The sequence below is a fragment of the Ctenocephalides felis genome, unplaced genomic scaffold, assembly GCF_003426905.1.
Source record: "Ctenocephalides felis isolate EL2017-DRISC unplaced genomic scaffold, ASM342690v1 CF-g0.4_SCAFFOLD_01604, whole genome shotgun sequence".
In the NCBI taxonomy this organism is placed as follows: Eukaryota; Metazoa; Arthropoda; class Insecta; order Siphonaptera; family Pulicidae; genus Ctenocephalides; species Ctenocephalides felis.
Genome location: NW_020537758.1, coordinates 46245500 through 46267853, shown reverse-complemented (window position 1 = coordinate 46267853; position 22354 = coordinate 46245500). Strand labels below are relative to the sequence as shown.

The 22354-nt window shown below is 26.1% G+C and overlaps 3 protein-coding genes across 3 annotated transcripts in view; 2 read left to right on the top strand and 1 right to left on the bottom strand.

Annotated features, from left to right (window-relative positions):
- Positions 1 to 1957: 1957 nt before the first annotated feature.
- LOC113373091 (sentrin-specific protease 1-like) lies at positions 1958 to 4835 on the bottom strand. The gene is made up of 7 exons (XM_026613414.1): positions 4649 to 4835; positions 4484 to 4566; positions 4364 to 4422; positions 3824 to 4155; positions 3225 to 3582; positions 2332 to 2637; positions 1958 to 2119 (listed from the first exon to the last, which is right to left on the bottom strand). Exons 1-7 carry the CDS (start codon positions 4717 to 4719, stop codon positions 1958 to 1960), a joined length of 1371 nt encoding a protein of 456 aa, XP_026469199.1. The 5' UTR covers positions 4720 to 4835.
- Positions 4836 to 5395: 560 nt separating this feature from the next.
- LOC113372802 (mannose-P-dolichol utilization defect 1 protein homolog) lies at positions 5396 to 6782 on the top strand. Its single transcript, XM_026613144.1, has 4 exons — positions 5396 to 5575; positions 5695 to 5880; positions 5951 to 6168; positions 6368 to 6782. The coding sequence occupies exons 1-4, from the start codon at positions 5491 to 5493 to the stop codon at positions 6620 to 6622; spliced, it is 744 nt and encodes a 247-aa protein (XP_026468929.1). The 5' UTR covers positions 5396 to 5490; the 3' UTR covers positions 6623 to 6782.
- A 12721-nt stretch (positions 6783 to 19503) lies between these two features.
- Positions 19504 to 22354, top strand: part of LOC113373015 (protein big brother-like) — a 38279-nt gene continuing 35428 nt past the window's right edge. The window contains 1 exon segment of the mRNA XM_026613352.1: positions 19504 to 19677. Coding sequence (XP_026469137.1) covers positions 19504 to 19677 — 174 coding nt within the window.

Genomic DNA, 22354 nt, shown 5'->3' with positions numbered 1-22354 from the left:
TCAAATTCTTTCATTTTGATCATTATTTTCTGCTTTTTTGTTTTTATGTGACTTTTACAAGTAAGTCTGCTGTCTAAATGGAGACCAAGATATTTCACTATATTCTGTTTCGGAATCTGGATTTTTTTGCAACAGAAGTAATTGTAAATGAAACTTTGAAACTAATTCATGTATATATACACTATAGTGATTCACGGATTTCTAAACTGAAATTATAATATATATTAATATTAATTAAACATGGTTTATTTTCAAAGTTAATATCGATTACATATCACAATTTTGTAAACTACCATGGTGCATAAATTATGCATAAATGGATTATTTCCAAATTCAATATTACAATTCATATAGTTTCAGTTTAAAAATCTGTGAACTACTATACATGATTAGTTTTAAAGTTTCATTTATAATTAATAGAAGTATATACTTTTATTAGAAAAAATCAGTTGATATTGTTTCTGGTCAAAGAATAATTAATTATAATTATAATATTATAATCGAATTAATAAAATAAAAGACACGGTAAATTAACTGCAAAAATATAATTTCTTTATGAAAATTTTTACATATCAAACAAAATTTCATAAATGTATAAATAATTTTACCAAATAGTAGGTTTTGTCTTAGCGTCCTATTTGAACTTGAAAAGGCGGAATTTTTAATTTATTATTAATTTGTTTTAATAAAAAATATAAATTATTACCCACAACAATTTGAAAATACCTTGTTAGATCATATTCGCTTTGACATCATTTATGAATTCATAAATAAAATATCTTAAGATATCATATATGTATTCTAATATTGTCTAGGTCATTTATCATTGCTAGAATTTTGTTTTTGTTTAGAATTTATAAACAGATGTAGTTACTTGTAAATATTTGTGTGATTAATATATTAAAAGAACATATTAAAACTCGCTTAATAATATTACAAGAATCGAATAAGCTGGAAACGAATTCAATATAGTCGAGTCCAGTTAGATTCGTATTAGATTCGTGGATCTGTAAATGTAAATGAGTGCCATAGAACATTATGTTTTGTGCTATTTGTGATTTAAGTTACAGTTAAAATAAATTTAATTTCATACGGGTAGCCTATATATAAGGCCAATGAGGCTTTGAGTCGTGATTTTAATATAAATAAAGATTTTTTTCACTAATCTCTCTTATATTGTGTTTATTGATAAGATACAGAAGTAATAAGAATTCTTTTTATAATTGTAAAATTTATAAAGTGTGCATACAGGTAGTTTTTTAAAGTCGTGTAAATAAATACTTGCCATCTGGTAAGAAAATTTTACTTCACTTATTATAGCTCGAAGAGACAACTGTTAATAGTTTTAGCTTGCAAAGTTAATAAGCAGAGTTCAAAATAATAGTGATATTTTTTAATAAAACAGTAACTACAAATATATTAGGATATGAATGATTTATATTATCGTAATAATTTTTATATAAAAATATTTTGAGCCTTTGCATGAAATATTTAGAAGTTGAATTATTAATTTTAAGATAAATTATGAACAATATTATGTTGCTTGGAATCTAGTCAAATTAATATATTGAATAATAGAGCTTTTAATAATTACATAAGTTAGTAATTGTATATATTTGTGAGTTAAAATTAATTTAAGAACTTGTTAATGCTTTATTTTAATTGAAAATTTAAAACAAAAACAATTAATCATAACTAGTGCTATTTTAACATTTTGTACCAAAAATTTATGATATATTGCTTATATTTATAAAAGAAATGTTAATTACTAAATTTAAACATACAAACGATATTAATAAATTCATTTTATTGTCAATGTAAAACATAAAACCTAATGGTTTTAAAAACAATATAATAATACTTCTATGGATAAAATTATTAACAGAATAAATTAATATCATTCTAAAGATTATTACGTTAAGATTAATATCACAAATATGCTTATAAAGAACTCCGGTTAAGTTAGCAAGCTTCCTTGTACAATTTCAAAACACATTTTTTTCCTAAAATATGGCATATCTTGTTGAGTAAAGGACAAACTTGCATTGCGAGTTAAATGCTCTGCGATAGTACATGTAAACACACCACAGTCAGATCCATTTAATTGTTGAGGAATTCCCTAAAAAAAAGATGATTCTAAAATAAAATGCAATACAAAATATATTGTTATTTTTGTGAATTGTATTAATTCATTCACTCTATCATGAACTAATCTAGTAATTAGGTTCATTAAATTAAAATAAATAAAAAAATACATGCATAAATATTTCGATATAGATTTTTAAAAAACCTTCATATTGATGTGATAAGAATGATTTATTCTGAAGTTACCTTCATACAACTAAGTTTCCATTTATTAACATCAAGAATTTGATGTTTCTTATCCCATAGTTCGTCTGATAAATATTGCAGTAACTTTTTACTGGAGTCAATATCATTATGGCCCAAACTGTCATAAAATTCTATAACTCTTTTTTTCATGTTAATCAGGAATAGACACCAGTGTACGCTATTCTGATTAAATGGTATAGGGATCAAATCATAGCTGAAGAGGTCAACTTTTCGAGTCCATCTTTTAAGTGACTCAAATTCCCCTCTACAAAGTTTGGTAAAAAAAAATGTGCTCATGACATAAACCTGTGAATATTTTTATTCAATATTAATTATGATTTACACTAATATATATATATATATATATATATATATATATATATTAGGGTGGTCCTTAAAATGGTCATTTTCGAATTTCCTTGCTCCCAGGGGCTCAAATGGTTCCAAATAGATAAAAAACAATTCTCTGAAAGTTTTAGCTCTTAATATTAACGTTTAGATAGAGCGCAATTCAATCAAAGTTTGTATGGAAAGAGCATGGAAAAAATTTTGAAAATTAAAAAAAAATGTTTTAGATGTAACTTAGCGACAAATGAATGAGTTCTATTCATTCATTTGTTTGCTAAATTACATCTAAAGAACATTTTTTAAATTTTTGAAAATTTTTCCATGCTATTTCCATACAAAACTTTGATTGAATTGCGCTCTATCTAAACGTTAATATTAAGAGCTAAAACTTTCAGAGAATTGTTTTTTATCTATTTGGAACCATTTGAGCTCCTGGGAGCAAGGAAATTCGAAAATGACTATTTTAAGGACCACCCTATATATATATATATATATATATATATATATATATATATATATATATATATATGATATCAAATGTTCACCTTTGGGAAAAGATCATTTCTTTGGCTTCTTTCCATAATCAAATTTAGATAAAAATTTATGACTTGATCATTAAGCCATTCTGAATGCTGCAAACATTTAATATCTTCTCTTGTTATAGTTATGCTAAATTTTGTAATTAATTTTTCTCTAGAAGGTCCATTATAAAATGCATTTAGAACTACATCTTCCTGTTGTTTATCTAATTGTTTCACAAGAATCACATCTTCATCTTCAGAATCAGTTTCGAGACTTATTACATTCGATATTTGCAAATTTTTAAAAGATTTTCCATCTAAGATAGATTTCCGATTATGATTTTTCTTTATTGCTTCTTGAGGAGATACCTCTATTACTTCCCTAAGAAATAGTTTTATTACTAAAGATCAGATATGCTTATTTTATTTCAGAGAAAGACCACTGTAATTAGTCAACCAAAATTTAATTTAATTAACTTGTCTCTAATTGCCATAATAAAAACAAAAAAAAGTAATATGGATGTTGATAAAAATATGAATTCACAATATTAATTTGTTTCCATCAAAAATGTTGTATTCATTTTGGTTCACTACAGTGGAATTTTTCATTTTTTCTAACTTACGAATCAGAACTATCATCTACCACTTCTGCTTTCTCGGCCAATTCTGAAGAATTTACTACAATGACATCATCATCGGATTTGACTACCACAACATCATCATCTGAATCATCGGATTCTATGCAAATTATACCATCATTTAACTTTGGTTTGGTTTTAGTTGATTTAGTTCTGGAGTTTATCAAAGGTGAAGGAATTTGGGAAGAGTTTACTAAGCTTTTGTAAAGACCCAGTTCTTCAGCATATTTGTTATGGTTATTAAGTGATGATGATGATCTGGATGCTTGTAGACTTTTGAGGTAATGTTCTTTCAAAATGTGAGCATTAACCCAACACTAAAAAATATGAAAAATATATTCAATTAATGGCCTTATAAAGTTACACTTATAAAGTTAAGTATATGTTAGTATGGAAGATAATTGTTGAGAGTTTACATTCATTTTCACAACACTGTGCAAGACATTATTAAATAATATATGAAACTTGGAACATAATTTTTTTAACTTGTAAAATAATTTTAATATGCGTAAAAATTGTGATTACTTTAGGATCCTTATGTACACGAATTGGAGCAGGCTCCGCAGGTGTGGTAGCAACAAACCCTATACAAAAAATATCAATTATATTTACAAATCACATTGATCACATTTCCATTTAAAATACCTCCTGGGTTCATCGTCAAACGTAAACGCTTAGCTGGTGGAGGAGAATTGGAGCTATCAGACTGGTCACAATAAAGGCACGTACTTGAAAAATAAATATTTTAGTATCACTAAATTATCTAGATGCATATTATGTATTTAACAGTAATTTAAATGAATTACATACGAAGATTTATTATCTGCAATATCCTGTTTAAAACCAAAAAAAGATTTAACAAAACTAAGGAAATTTTGCATTGTTGAAATTGGCAATGTTTATATAAAAACATATTTGCCATAACCAATTTAAATTTTAAAAAACTTGTTAAATGTTTTACTTACTCTAGCAACAAAAAATTTTCTATAGTTTCACAAATTTTATTTCAATATGACAGTTAAACATTTTTGACACTTTTGACATTTGTATGTTTGACGAAAAGATGAGAAATATCCATAGACATGACATAGACCTTAAGCTGAGTCTACACTGAAATATTTTTTCAGCGGTTTTAGAAACAAAAATTTGCATAGATAAACTTGCAAATAATATTATCTTTAATCTAAAATAGTTATTAAATAGTCATTATTGACCAATTTTACTATTTCTTGGAAATATAAAAGCATGAATACTTATTAAGTATTGAATAAAGTCTTTATAGAACAAAAATCCCAGCAAATCGTTGCCATTTGTTAATATATTATTTTTACTATGTACTTATGTAGAATTTTCTACAAATGAGTTTAATATATTTTCTATTCTTTTTTAAATGATTATACTTCTTTAACAAATTAACTTTCATTACATCCTTAATATAGCTAAGAAACAAACCTCTCCTAATCTTAGTAGCATATCTTTATCTTAGATTCGATATACGTCTATGGAAATATCAATAGTATGTCATTGCTGTGTCAACTTACTCTTTGAACTATATTTTAAACGTGTAACTAATTAGATGATTATCATTTAATATCAAAATATAGTTTTATGGTTTTTAACTAGTTTGTGATTTGTAAATTAGTAAAAATAAGATGGAGCACTTGAAGAGTGCTGCTTTGCTACTTTTATCTGAAAAATGTTATCATAATTATTTTGAAGATTTTAACTTTTTGGATGGTAAATTTAAGTTAATTTTTATATACTATATTATTCGTATCAAATAAAATCAATGTCGTCAAGTTTATAATATGTTTATTTTATTTAATAAATTGTGATTTATGCTTATTTATTTGCAGTTCCATGTTTTAAAGCTACACTTTCCAAAGGCTTAGGACTGGGTATTATAGCTGGCTCTATTCTAGTAAAAGTACCACAAATACTTAAAATATCCTCTAATAAAAGTGGCCAAGGAATCAATATACTTAGTGTTTTATTAGATTTATTTGTAATCACTTCTACTGTAGCATATGGCTTTGTAAAAGGTTATAACTGTATTAATCATTTGATAAACATTTAACAATATTGATTCTCATGTATTTGTTTGTTTTTTAGGTTTTCCATTTTCTTCTTGGGGTGAAGGCTCCTTCTTGGCAATACAGACTGGTGCCATAGCATTTCTTGTGTTATTGTATAGTGGATCAAAAGCAAAAGCTTACGCATTCTTGCTGCTTTATTGTGTAGCATGTTACACATTAATGAGCGGTTTAACACCAGTGGATATTCTATGGTCTATGCAAGCATTTAATGTTCCAATTCTACTTCTTGGAAAGGTAAATTGACAAACTTTTCAAATATTGTTAAAAAATAAGCTACAGATTAATGTTGTGTATACTGATTATATACTCATTTTCTGTACAGTCTGCATACTTTAGCATATCCTACATATAAACTTAAATGGTCTATTCTATTTTTTGTGCATAATAATATATATATATATATCTCTCAAAATAATATGTTTTATTCATATAGTTGACTCAAGCTTACACAAACTATTCCAATGGAAGCACTGGACAATTATCAGCAATAACTTGCTTTATGCTGTTTATGGGATCAGTAGCCAGAATATTTACATCGATTCAAGAAACTGGTGACAATATGATGATTTTAACATATTGTGTATCATCTTTTGCGAATTCCATTATTGTTGCACAATTACTATGGTACTGGAACGCAAAACAGCCAACAAAAAGCCAAAAAGCAAAACTGAAGAAAAAGAAGCACTAGTACAGCAAAAGTGGTATACATTAAATTTTTTTTACATAGCAAGTACAAATGTTTATGTGGTACTAAGACTGTTGCAAGTCTGTTGTAAGCATTTATAAAGCAATGAGAACAAATATTTTGTAAAGACTGTTTGTTTCATGTGATAATAAAAAATGTAAAAGACAAGAAATCCAGTGTTTGTTATATTATTTGATTGTTGAATATATTATGGCTTTAAATAAATATACACAATCTCAAATCTTTAAAAGAATTTAAAAGAATTAACAAGTTGCCTAAGAGCCAAAATAAGGTAAAATGAAATAAAATAATGAAAATAATGAAAAAAAAGGTAAAGCAAAATGAAATAAAATAATGTTTATTAAAGTTATATCAGTTGCAACTTTTGCAGTGTGGAAATAAACTACTGTATTTAGCTAATTAGTGTGAATTTTTATGAAAATTAATTCTAATGTGAAATGAAGTAGTTTGAATAATTTTGAGATAAGCATAATGCATGCATAATGTTCCTTGATTATTTAATTTGCAAATGTTATATATGTGTCTATATATAATAATATATAAACCCAATGTAATGTTTAACTTTATTCTTTACAAATTTGTATAATGAATCTGTTTTTAATAATTATTCAAGAAAACGAGGTGGGCATATATCTAAATTAATTTCAAATTTCGAATTAACCGCTCTCTACTTAAAGCATTCGTGTGACATCCATGACATGACATCTTTGACACCATCTTACGTATTAAGAAATCTGTGTGACAGTTGTCATTTTTTAAAAACTCGTGTGCCGGTGAAAAGTGCAATTATACGTTTAATTAATTTATTAGCTAAATGTTATTAATATATGGCATTAATAAATTGATAAAAAGGAAGATTTGGTTGAATTAACGGAAGAATTTCATTATAGGTTTGTTAAATACTTTATCTTAGGCTAGAATAATGCAAATATACTTTCTTATCTTAATATAGTGCAGTTAGGAAGTGTATTTAAAAGTTTGTTTTGTGAATAATGATATTTAATGCTGCTAGTCATATAATAAGTAAGGGGTATTACACTATACATATTTATGGAAAATTTGATTATGTTAAATAATCAAATATAATTAAATTTGAAAAATACTTTTTCAAATACCCTAGCAAATTATTTTTTACTTTGCATGAGCTTTCATTAAATGGTTTAATAAACATGAATATTTACATATATTTTTTATTGTTATATTTATACTATTGTGCAATTTCAATAATAAAACCATTTTTATTTTAGAATGTTACTCGGTACACAATTATGTATTGAACGCTTCATGCTCCCATTGAAGGAGGATTCCATTGAATGTAAGTCAAAATCATAATTATTATAATAAACAAGCTGGGGAATGTTTTATTAAAGTTTTTCTGGCATTATCATTGTATCTTATTTTATGCCATTACTGTTTTTATTAAGATAATAATTAAAGCGAAGGATATGAATAATTAAAATTTCATACTTGTACGTCTGTTGAAAATCAGTTTTTGAAGTTTTAATATGAGCTAATTATAGTTATGATATTTGATAACTGAAATCTTTTTAATGGAATCAATTATTTTGATTAAACTTGATGGAATCTGAGTAATTATTTATCAATAGTTATAATTTGATTTATTATATTTTTATCAATTTTGCTTATTAGCTTATAATGAACTGAAACATTTTCATTTGTGAGTTTCATTTCTATTATTGTTCGAGTCTCACAAATTTTAATAATCCATCTTCCTCTACCTTACATAATAAAATAATTTTCTACCCTAGTGTAGGTACTAAACTATAGTTATATTATTTCATTATGTTTGCATCGTTAGAACCATTCACATCAGTTACCAAATAAATACTATCTATACTGAACTTAATTATTTTTTATCAATTACTTATAAGTAATTGAAAAAGCAATTTAAAATAATTATTTTAAAGAACTGATATAGCCATTCTAATAATGAATTATAACTAGTCTAGATTGTTCGTGTGTAGTGCAGTTAATATACTTTTTATTTAAACATTGCGCCGGGCGTCTACAATTATCGAGTTGTTACAATAATTTCATTCTGATTGTATTTACTTTTGCTTATTTGTCCCATCGACTCATGGTTAACTGAAATCTTTTTGAAAACATGATTAAAGTTTCAAAGAGTAGGAGGATATTTTCAGATTTTTTGTCCCGTTTTGGCCTTGTTACTACATTTTTTGTTGTTTTTTGCTGTTTTTGTTGCTTTTTGCTGTTAATTTTCTGATTTTTTATTCCTTTGGAATGTGTGCTTTAGTGTATTCTGTTCAGTTCTCGATCCTCCACTTATTCTTTATGTTAAAAATAAAAACAATCAATGTAACAGCTTAGTTCGTCTACTTGCAGAATTTAACTGGACTTGCACTATCCTATCAACTTTTGTTTGCTATTTGTTCTAAATGATATTTAAGATAATACAAATATTCTATTTTAAAAATTATTAAAAACATTTCAATATTTACATAGAAGCAGACATTTTAGAAAAACTAAAGTCATAATTAAATATTAATGATTTAATAAATCAGTTTGTTTATCAACAAAAGCAAGGAGTGTGTATATATTCAATTTGAATTGTTTGTAATTATTTAGGAAAAAGTGAGAGAAGGATAATTATTATAAAGATTTGTGAAAAATCATAGCCCCCTCTAAGGACCCCTAAACAGTTTTTTTATAAGGGCCAGAGCACGCTTCTGCTCTGTTAAAAATAAAAACAATCAATATAACAGCTTAGTTCGTCTACTTGCAGAATTTAACTTTTGTTTGCTATTTGTTCTAAATGATATTTAAGATAATACAAATATTCTATTTTAAAAATTATTAAAAACATTTCATTATTTACATAGAAGCAGACATTTTAGAAAAACTAAAATCATAATTAAATATTAAAGATTTAATAAATCAGTTTGTTTAAATAAAAGCAAGGAATGTGTATATATTCAATTTGAATTGTTTGTAATTATTTTGGAAAAAGTGAGAGAAAGATAATTATAATAAAGATTTGTGAAAAATCATAGCCCCCTCTAAGGACCCCCAAACAGTTTTTTTATAAGGGCCGGAGCACGCTTCTGCACGAATTACAATTATCATTATGAATTTTCAATATGTTTCTAGAGATAATAATTTTGCATTAACTTGAGAATAAATTCTAAATACTTTTTAATCTACATGAAATTTTCAGCATTTTTAACTTCCTGTAGGGTAAGTTATAGTAATCGCAAAAAAATTGAAAATGAAATTTTTTGTATATATTTACGTTTCAGAGGTTTCTGAACATGTTGTCATACCTTAGAAAAAATGGATGTATGCATGCACGCAGCATTTGTGTGTGCGGATACAAATTTTCGTCAACGATTTCGGGAACACGGTTCCACCGTTTTCAATTATTTAAAAAACATTTGATTCCTATTGATAAGTAGACGTGCTGATTAGTTTTTGGCAAAGGCAGGTCTAGTCGATCCGAAGATATGGGTCGAAAAGTGCCAAAAACGGTAACTCCGTTTTCAAGAGAACGGAACGTCCGATTTTAATAATTCAAAAAACATTTTACTTGTATTGACAAGATGAAGATTTGATTAAATTTTTAGGAAGGCAGGTCTAGCGTTTTCGGAGATATAGTAAAAAAAATGTTAGAATAATGATCATTAGACATAGGCATATCAAATTATCAGATATTTTATGGAGATTTTAATAATACGTATAAACTTTGTTTACATTTCTAAGGGTTCCGTAACACCGTTTGTGCGTTAGACGGCGACGCGGCGCTTACGCGCTTTGATATTTTGTCTTTATGCAGCTAAATCAGTACGGTTGCTTTGAGAAAAGTCAAAATTTCCAAAATATTTCAAAATAAAGAAAACATTTTTTGTTCAAAAAGTCTTTTTTTAAATTTAAAATTTTTCAAAAATCTATTTATTTTCAAGGTTTAAAAAAATCATCTTTTTCAAAAAAAAATAATTTTTGGTGTGGAAAGTTCCAGCAATTTGCCTTAAGGCACGATGCTATGTACTACTAGTTACTTATTTGCTCAAACGTCAATGTTCATGTTCTGTATTTCGTTATAGACCCCTAAATTGTTAAAACACACCCCTCTAAAACAGGGTAAGTCCTACTTCTGGATCAGAATCGTAGCTCCCTATAATCCCTAGTGTTATCTTGTCTGGTAATCTGATAACTAGCACCCAGAGGCATTCGCTGTTACAGGGTATTCATTCATTGTGCTGGTAAAAAATCTTACTCAAATCTGTAGATATATTTGGGAAATATTTTTTGTGTATACAAATCTATTATAAAACAGGGCTTATGTAAAATTATATCAAGCTATTTCAATTTTTTATTTACCCAAAAGAGAAGTTTATATTTTTGCCAGAAATTATTATTTATATTCAATGTTTATTTTTTCTCTACGTTTTAACTAATCTATTTTTCCGTTTCCTTATAGTTAGCAGATAAATGTAAAAAAAATTATCCACGTTTTAGCCCATAAGTTTCAATCGATTTTGAACATTCAAAACCTGTTCGAAAGATATTGATTGATAATCGCGTAAAGATCTACTTCGTAATTAAATGTTGAAAAAATGTTGATAACGATTTTGTTAAAACTTTGTATAACAATAGATTTTGTAGTCTGGTATAACATACTAATATTATAGGCATACGCGTTTGAACTATAAAATTTTATCAAAGTTTATAATTTTTCCGTGCGCTTAAGCGATTCTAATCAGAATCTGTGCCGAATCATGTACGTTCTTACCGGGTTTGTCCCGCTACCAGGTTTTTGCCGGTAGCTACTGATTACAGTTGACGTCTACACTAAAATAAAATACAGTATAGAACTCAAATATTATAAGTATGTTTGAAAGACATCAATTGTAAATCGTATCGCTTATTTTCTAGTGAAAGCGAAAAGGCTATTTTTGAAACGATTGGTTGAATATTTTACCTTAATAGCTGAATCTCAATTCTTATTGATTAAATTGATTAATGTTACGTATTGGGAAGTTCATGCAACTTGTCTTAAGGCAAAATGCTACTTACTACTAGTTATTACATATATGCTAATAATAAGAAACGCTATTAAAAATCTTATCAATATTTTTTAAGTTTTTTTAAGTTTCAAGCCATTCTGAATCGAATGAGACCTAATTTGGAAAAAGTATCTGTGTGTGTGCGAACAGATTTTTAGCCGTAAACGTTCTCAAAAATGACTGGACCGATTTCAAAAATTTAAAAGCCATTCGATGTTGCTCGATATGAGGACTAGCGTTTATCAATTTTGCGCGACGATCAGCCAAGCCGTTTTTTTTGGCAATACATATCATGGTCTTATACATAAATGTTACGGCCCTACAACAAATAGTTTAATGTTGAAAATTCATCAAAGTTTGAGAAAATATTATAGTTAAAATTGGTGTCAAAAGTTGCTTAATATAATTCCTTAAAATTAAAAAAAATAAGCTACAATTTTAGAACATACAAAAATGAACGTGTGTGTGCAAATAATTAATATAATTACAGATAATTTAAATGTGTTTGAGAAAATTCTATTAAAAATCACAATGTTTAAATTTAATTGAGAGTTATAACTTTATTCTTGAAATTAACAGTTGCATTTTTTTTCTAAGTTTCTAAATTTCAATTTCTGTTGATTAAGTCAATTTATGCACATTTCGGGAAGTTCATGCAACTTGCCTTAAGGCTAAATGCCACTTTCACCTAGTTAGTAAAATATACAGCAGCGCCTTCTATCAAGTATTTATTTACTTCCTATTCTGTTCCCTTTCGGCAAAGCTTTTGTATCAGTTTTCAAATCATGGCTTCTGAATATCGTATATCGCATTGGAATTTTTTATTTAAGAAATTATAATTTGGTAGGGTACACGCCATTTGCAAAACATGCGCCATTTTCATACTAACGAAGTTATGAAGGGTGCTCTCGACAGTATTTAAATATTCCGAGGGGTGATTTTTAGAGACTGCATGTGTACATACAAAGCATTCATTCGGAATTGAATGTAAGTACATATACAGTTTTCTACTTATAGATGATAGAGGGAGTTTAAAGGTCCGCGGGTAAAAAGGTCTACTACCAATATCTCGAAAATAAGAAAAGTAAGGAATTTTTTAAATGGGAATTTTACTTGACATAGAACGATAGTTCATTAGGTTTAGACAGTATTATTATTTATTGGCATTTTTGTCCAAGTTGGAAATTGGCCCTACTCTATGCCTACTGATAATTTTTAGTATCATCGACTCAAAATGAAACAAATATATAGTTATAATTATTTATTAAATGGTATTTTGCTAATAACCATTTAACTTTGTTCTATAAAACTTCTTTGTTCTATAACAAAGCCTTATGAAGAAAAATATTTAGTACCTGTAAACAAGTGATTTTTTTGTCTATTTTTTTTTAAATATGATGCTATAAATTTTTTCAAACCCACCACCTCCAAGGATGGTACAAATATTTTTCTGAATACTTGTACCAATGTGTTCGTACAGTTAATTAATAAGTTATCACATATAGTCATTATTTGTGAAGAAGAGGCCAAAATCTAATCAGTATGAATACAACAGATTTTTTGAATTGGGTTTTAAATTTTCAGAACCGGTTCAGCCGTTTTTTAAGTAAAGGTCAAATTTTTGCTCACATTGTTTTCAGGTTTGGTATCAAATGATTCAGAATTACTAGAAATTGTATGATATCATAGAAGCAAATTGGATTTTCTGGCAAAAACATAAAATCTCGGTAGTTGATGAAAATTATTGATATAAATTTAATTTAATCTAAATTTTGATAAGTTAAACTAATGATGTCACACATTATTAATTTACATATTTATGTAATTAATTAACTCCATTTGGCTGTACAGATTTTAATCGTACATACATTCAACATTGCTGTAAAAATATAAAGAATATGTTTTATATGTTCAATAACTTGAATTTTGTTTTTGTTTTTGTTTGAAGTCTGTTTTTTTTGTTGTAGAAGCATGTTTAGAGTAATATCTCAATTATTGAACGTTTAAATATAAGAATAAGTTAATAGATCTATACAATATAATCTAAATTATTTTTAGATGATTCCCACATTTAAAAAGTTAATGTAAAATTAACTAATTGATTTTTAACTGGTCAATATATTATATAAGCGTTCCCAAATATACTTAGAATACTACTTATAATCCAGTTATGTGATTCAATATGAATAAAATTTTATTGCTCACATCCTGATTTCACAATACAAAATTCTCTATAATTTTTGTTTGATGATAAAGAAACCCTTTTCGTAATCGCAAACGGATGTTCTCTATTGAATTCAGAAATGATAATCCTTTGGATTGAATTCTTAGAAATAGTTTTCACTTAATTCATTCATAAATGAGATTATCGAATATTTCATGAATGTCCATTGATCGGTAAAAGGATTAAATAAATATCAATAATTTGCACGCAGGTACCTGGCAGATGCAAAGGCATGACTGAAATAACTTGATCATTGTAATAATGTATTTTCTATTTATAATCAGTGTTAATAAAATATTTGAAATTTAAATATACTAATTACTTCCTGATGGAGAAGTTTATGTTTTGCCTGAAAATCTAATTTGTTAATTTTATGTTTTCTGGACATTTCGAGTCGTTTTTGGATTTGAAACCAATATTGGTAAATAAATGTGTGTATTTGTTTTTGTATCTTAATCATTTTGTATCTTTAGTCGACGTTTTCTCAAAACGACTGAACCGATTTTAGTAATTTAAGAGTCATTGTTGAAATTCGGTAGGAACTCGAGTTAATTATTCGCATTTTTTCATAGTTAGCAAAAATGTGCAAATTTTTTTGTCTAAGATTTAGCCGAAATTTTCAAACTGATTTTAAAAATTCAAAAACTATTCGAAATATAGAGGTTAGAAATGGTGTTGATTAGTTTTTGTTAAAGATAAGATACATATGTTATAGATAAAAATTTCTTTACTGGTAAACTTTGATGGTCATTCTTAAATATTATGGTTGAAAAATTGTTTTGATTATAATAATTTATTAAAGTTCGGAACAATAAGTTAAAATTTCAAAATTATATCATTTTCAAAATCTGCTTCAGAAAAGTAAAATTATCTAGAACATTTTGCTTTTTTATAAAAGATGAAGTTTATAATACAAAAGTAGTGATGCTTTATGAAAATAAAATAAAAAGGAAACTATGCCCTTTTTGGATAAAAAAAATCAATGTGATTGAACAACAATTTTATCTTGTGCATTATCAAAGTCCTGAGGTCTATTAATATTTTACCATTATTTATTTAATTGAAATATTTGTATATATCAGTCGTAAATATTTATAGTTTTGTTTTAAATGTTATTATTCTATAGTTTATAACTTTGTTTCAAATATTTATCAGGTTCTTTAAAAAGAAAATTGACCTAGAACTATTTAACAATGTTTCTTCACTACGAAATGGACAGTTTTGTTACACAAATTCTTTTTCATGTTTTATTATACATCGTAAAATTATTTCGGTACCTGACGTACTCATAATAACGAAAATGCTTATCCGCAATATTTTTGCAAAACTATTATTGAAATAAAATGAAACCTATTATAATACATAATATAATTTTATTGCTCTGTCGAAAATTATAAATGTAAAAATTTTATTGACCTGTGATGGGCCGAACTTTTTCATATGCAAGTCGAATTTTATGAAGTTTTATAAATCTCACGAAAGATTACTCATTAAAGTTTTCCTGCTTCCGCACATTTTAATAAAATGAAGAGGGTAGGGTGGGGCACAAAGGTCTAATTTGACTGTGAGCAATTATATTACAATAAAAAGCACATATCAAACAAGCAATTATTTGACTATGCCAAGAATCATGGTGATGGCTGTTTATTCATCCTTTTCCTTCTACTTTCAAATAATGTTGTTAAAAAAAATTCATAACTTTACTGGTTTTTGGGATATCGGTGGTAGTTTTTTTTACCCGCGGACATTTAAGCTCCTCTCTACCCTATATTTTTAATGGTTATACATTTCTTTACATAATGGTTATATGTATGTATCAAAATAGTTCTACTCAAAATTAGCTATTATTTTAACATTTTTATTATATTTTAATCTAACGTATTATTAATCCAAAAATATCGCGCTGCCATTTCATTTAATTCGAGGAGGAGCTTTCTTTAAGGCTTTAGGAGCTTTTTTTGAGGGTAACTTTTATTTAATTTTTATATAGACTTTCTTAAGCACATGTTTAAGAAATATAATGTGAAGCCAGCCTGAATTACACAAAGGGTAAATTAACTTCAAATAATCATTTACAAAATAATTGATTTATGTTGACAAAATTTCGGCCCTGGATGAAGTTCTATAATTCTTTTCAATAAAGATGTAATTTTTCTCGTATTTGCGCAGACACACTTAAGTTGTAAAACCAAGTTTTTGGCAACAACTCTACATTTTACTACATCCTGCAAAATGTTTTATTTGTATTGTTTGCGAAATAAGATTTTATTATATGGTGTTCAGGTGTTTGCAGTAAAAATAAGTTCGATAATCCTGAAAAAACAAAATTTTTGTATCTCACAGAAATACTGTATTATATCTATAAACAAATTTGACATTTGAGATAATTTAAGTCAAATTTAAGTGTATTATGTGCATGTAGGGGTTTTTAATATATTTGTTTTTGCATTTAAAACTTAAGCATAACCGGATAAGAGCATGTATTTAATGAATCTATATATTAATTCCGGTTTTATTTATTAAAAATATACAAAATTAAAACTCTTTATTTATATATTGATTGAGTTTGTGACGATTTCACATTATTAAACATACATATATTTTTAAAGAATTTGTGTAAACAAAATATAACATTTTTATAATTTTTGCAGACATAACATGTCTAAAAGTTATTTTTCCAGAGTAGATTTGTGGATTCTAAACAATTATTTACTCAATAGGATAATATGTTTATAAAATACTATAGCTGCATTATATCTTATAACGAAACTATAACAAAAGCTTAATTTGCCAGTTCATAATTTTCTTATAACTAGAAAATAATCAGTTCTTAATTTTCTTATATTTTTATAGAAGGCTTTCAGAAACTTACAATTAAACTTTGTAAGTTGATTTCTGTTGTAATTTAATTTGTGGAATTTCAATATAAACAAATTCATATTTTAGAAAATTAAAGATGTGATTAAAACTATAAAAACTAATGAAGCTTTTAATAAAACTCAAAAATTATATTATATGCCGCATTTAATAATCAGCAGATTTTTTTAAAATAAATTTATTTAATAGACTTTGATGAACCAAAATACGTTTCGATCTTCTGGAAAGAAACTTATTATAAATAATTTAAAAAAATTGTAAAACAATATAGTTATAATTATATATTGTGAGTTTAAATAAGTCACATAATATAAAGTAACTTATTTATAATCACATAACAAATATGTTAATTAGCAGAATTTTTATACGTTTAAATCTAGTTAAACTAGTTAATCAGTATTTATGTTTTAAATACTGATTAACTAGTACGTTGACCAGATTAAATAATAGCTATTTTATCTTTCTGGCTAAAACCTAATTAGTTGTACCTTTAAAATGGATATATCTTGCAAACATTTTTTTTTCAAGATTAAATCACAATCTGTTTTTTTGATAACACGAAATATTCAGCAATTATTATGACTAAAATAAAGTATTTTAGAACAAAAATGAAAAGGACCTAGTGCTGAGGTTTATTTTGTCGATTGAATAGTAGAAAACACAATGATGCTAATATTTATAGTATTGCTATAGTATTTTGTTTTATTTAGTATCTTTTACACCTATCCTGAAATCGGCATAAAGTAAAAATGAGGGATTAAATAAATACTTTATGAATTTTCTGATTAATTTTCTGATTATCAGAGATTTTAAAAATTGACGCATGTTAATGTAACATTTTTTTTTCAAATTTGTCTTGGTTTATGTAATCATCTAATTCGTTTGTTTATTGTGTTCATGTTGGCTTCTTTATAAATTAAACAATTCTGTTGTACATTCAATGAGGTATTCTTTTAATAATTTATTTTATCACGTTTCATTTGGAAGCTCAGTTTCTTTTCGTATGTCCAATAGCTTTAATAAAAGCTTTGTACAAGTAAATACATATAAGCGAATACAACAACATCATGAATTGACAAAATTTATTTATTATCAAATAATATGACAAATTTCCAATGCCACCCTATTTGTTTGGTTATATCTATCTATTTAAAACTTCAATTTTTCCAAGATAATTCTTGGAAAGATTTGTTCAAGTAAAAACGAAACTTATTTATGTGAAATATAAAGCGAATATGGTTGACAACATCATGAATTGACAAAATTTATTCATTATCAAATTTCCAATACCGCCTTATTTGTTTGGATATATCTATTTATTTAAAACTTCAATCTTACCAAGATAATAGCTTTGTACAAGTAAAAACTAAAGTTATTTATGTGAAATATAAAGCGAATATGGTTGACAACAAAATTATGAACAAAATTTGTTTAATATCAAATAATATGACAAATTTCCAATACCACGCTATTTGTTTGGATATATATATACATATATGTATTTATTACCAAGATAATAGCTTTGTACAAGTAAAAATAAAACTTGTGAAATATAAAGCGAATATGGTTGACAAATTGCTGAATTGACAAAATTTGTTTATTATCAAATAATATGACAAATTTGTAATTCCACCCTATTTGTTTGGATATATCTGTTTATTTAAAACTCAACTTTCCAAGATAATAGCTTTGTTCAAGTAAAAACAAAACTTATTTCTGTGAAATATAAATGGTTGACCACTACATTATGAACAAAATTTGTTTATTATCAAATAATATGACAAATTTTCACTACCACCCTATTTGTTTGGATATATCTATTTATTTAAAACTTCAATCTTACCAAGATAATAACTTTGTACAAGTAAAAACAAAACTTATTTATGTGAAATATAAAGCGAATATGGTTGACAACATCATGAATTGACAAAATTTATTTATTATCAAATAATATGACAAATTTTCAATACCATAATAGGATATATCTATTTATTTAAAACTCAATCTTTCTAAAATAATAGCTTTGTACAAGTAAAAACTAAACTTATTTATGTGAAATATATAGCGAATATGGGTGACAACATCATGAATTGACAAAATTTATTTATTATCAAATAATATGACAAATTTCCAACACCACCCTATTTGTTTGGTTACATCTATTTATTCAAAACTTCAAGCTTTACGAGATAATAAGATATTCAATACGTCACCTTTCAGTAAAAATACGTATCATTGTATAAAATTCAGCTCTATTAGCACAAAACAATCCTTGCACAGAATATATCTGTACTTTGTACAACGTACGTAATACACGTTGTCATTCAAAAGCTCATTCATGCATTTCGTTTAGCTGCTTCATTTTCGTTTTCTATTTTTTTTTCAATGTTATTCAATTGAATTTGTCCTCACGCCCCACCAGGCACCATTCCCTGGTCTCTTCGCTAACCACACCCTACATCGAGGCGGCGCTTGGTTAGGCGACTGGTTAGCTCAGGACACATTCGGTCGAACCGCTTCAGTACGGTTCCGACCAGACCACGGTGCGGTTGAGATATAGGCGATTGATTTTGTGTGGGATCATCATTTTCGTATTAAATTAATCAGTTTTTCCTACCCGCCCGTCGTGATACGTTTAAATCAGTTGTTATTCTAACTTGGTGTTATCAGTGCTTAAGACAGTTTTTTTTTGAGTTTGTGTTAAATTTAATATTTTCAAAATGCAAGCCATGAACGATCCGTCGATTTTTGGCAGCGTGTTGCCTTTTGAGCCAATTGCGTTGTATGAGCAACCTAAAACTAGGTTTATTTTCAAAATGCCGAGAGTGGTGCCGGATCAAAAAGGAAAATTTGAATCTGATGAATTGTTCAGACGTCTCAGCCGGGAAAGTGAGGTTGGTAGAGAAAAAAAATCTAGTTTAATTTTTGTATGGAAAGCCTACTGTTGGAAAACATTTAGTTGCTTGTCTGACTGTCACAGGCTTCTTGCTGTGATTATGTCGTGAAATGTGTAAAAAATAATCCTATTTTCGAAGTGTTTAATATATTAATTTTAAATATTAATATGCCTTAACACCATATGGACAATGCAAAAAATATATGGTTCTTTCCTACGTCTGTCAAAAAATCTATATTTATTTTGACCTGTTATCTGGTCTACTATCTATTGTCCAGTATATTTTCACAATTTTAATACAATATAGAGTAATTTTGTAATTCCTATGTGTAATCGTGCATGGATTTATTAAATATTTTTTAAATCCTGTTAACAATTCACTAAATTTATGAAATGCATTGAAAGTTTAATTTGAAATTCATCTCACAAGAATTTTCAAGAGAAATAATGGTTTTTATTTTCAAAGTGCTTTATATATTTATTTTAAATATTAATATGTTGTAACAATATCTGGACAATGCAAAAATATGGTTTTTCTCTGTCAAAAATCTATATTTATTTTGAAGCGATTTTTAAAAAACTATAGAAAATATATTTTTACAATAATTATTCTGCAACAATAATTATTTTGATAATTTTGATATTTAATCTAATTCAATATGTATTTCTTTTAATTTGTTGCAATTTTGTATAGAGTGTAAATAACGTTCAAGGAAACAAGTATTAATAATTGTTTCCTAGAATATTCAAGAGAAATAATGGTTTTTATTTTCCAAGTGCTTCATATATTTATTTTAAATATTAATATGTTGTAACAATATCTGAACAATGCAAAAATATGATTTTTCTCTGTCAAAAAATCTATATTCATTTTGATTACTGTAAAGCGATTTTTAAAATACAATATAAAAATATATTTTTACAATAATTATTCTGATAATTTTGCTAGTTAATCTAATTCAATATGTATTTATTTTAATTTGTTGCAATTTTGTATGGACTGTAAGTAAAGTTCTAGGAAACAAGTATTAATAATTGTGTATAAATAATTTAAATGAATTAATTTTTCATCATATCATATCATCATAAGTTTAATTTGAAGATCTTCTCATTAGAAAATTCAAGAGAAATATTGGTTTTTCTTTTCAAAGTGCTTCAAATATTTATTTTAAATATTAATATGTTGTAACAATATTTGGACTAATATATTGGAATATATTTTCTATATTGTTTTTTAAAAATCGCTTTACAGTATTCAAAATATAGATTTTTTGACAGAGAAAAAAACCATATTTTATGCATTACTTATACAGTCTATACAAAATTGCAACAAAAAGAAATAGATATTGAATTAGATTGAATAGTAAAATTATCAGAATAATTATTGTAAAAATATATTTTCTATATTGTTTTTTAAAAATCGCTTTACAGTATTCAAAATATAGATTTTTTGACAGAGAAAAAAAACATATTTTATGCTTGTATAGACTGTATAAGTAATGCATAAAATATGTTTTTTTTCTCTGTCAAAAAATCTATATTTTGAATACTGTAAAGCGATTTTCAAAAAAACAATATACAAAATATATTTTTACAATAATTATTCTGATAATTTTACTATTTAATCTAATTCAATATCTATTTCTTTCTGTTGCAATTTTGTATAGACTGTATAAGTAAAGTTCAAGGAAACAAGTATTAATAAATGTATAAATAATTTAAATGATCTATTAAAACTTATTAACTGAGCATCAGAAACAAAAAGTCGACAGCTTTATCAGCCTGTTATCAATAATCAATAATGAAACCAAATATCTATTTAAAATATCCTGATATTTTATTTTTTCTATTAAGGATATTAGGATTTTAGTTTCTTCACCATTTTATTTATTCTGATTGTAAATCAATTAGCTTATATTGCCTATTCATAAATATTTATACAAATTTAAATATTCTTGTCTACTCAGTGTCATTAAAATTAATTGACCTGAAAAGCAATAAAACGAATAAAAAACAAGTCACGTCATGCAATCGGAGTAGTAAAGTAAAACGAATGATCAGAATACATTTATAGCTTGTTTACTGCAATTATAGAATCGTTTAAATGATTCTAAACGTCTCACTTGGTTTTATTTGACATTAAAACATTTTAATTATCGAAGAAGTCGTCTATAAGAAAATCGATTGAAAAATTATGTATTGCGAAATCTGATCCGACATTTTTTATTATTACATTTCTTCGGGAAATATTATATTATTTTTTAATTTTATACTATTATAATTTGGAGGTAATATAGTCCAATTGATGAGTAAACTTACGCAGATCCTTGAGAGGAATCAGTAAATTTGATTTTCTTTGATCATCCAGATGATCGATTTTAATTGGAATAACTTGTAACTACAATCAATATATTTTACTGGTGCTTGCATAATTAACAGGTTTTCAATGGAACTAATAGATCAATTATTTTATATTATTAATTGCAAAAAACTATTTACCAAGTAGCTAATTAAATTGTTTTCGCGTTTAATGAAAATAAGCGTTCAAGACTTCATTACAAACTACCATGATGAATAAGATAATTAACTATAAAAACAAATGCATCTATTGATTTCTCTGTTTCTATATACAAATTAACGACGTCCTTGCTTATATTAGCCAATACAAAGAGAAA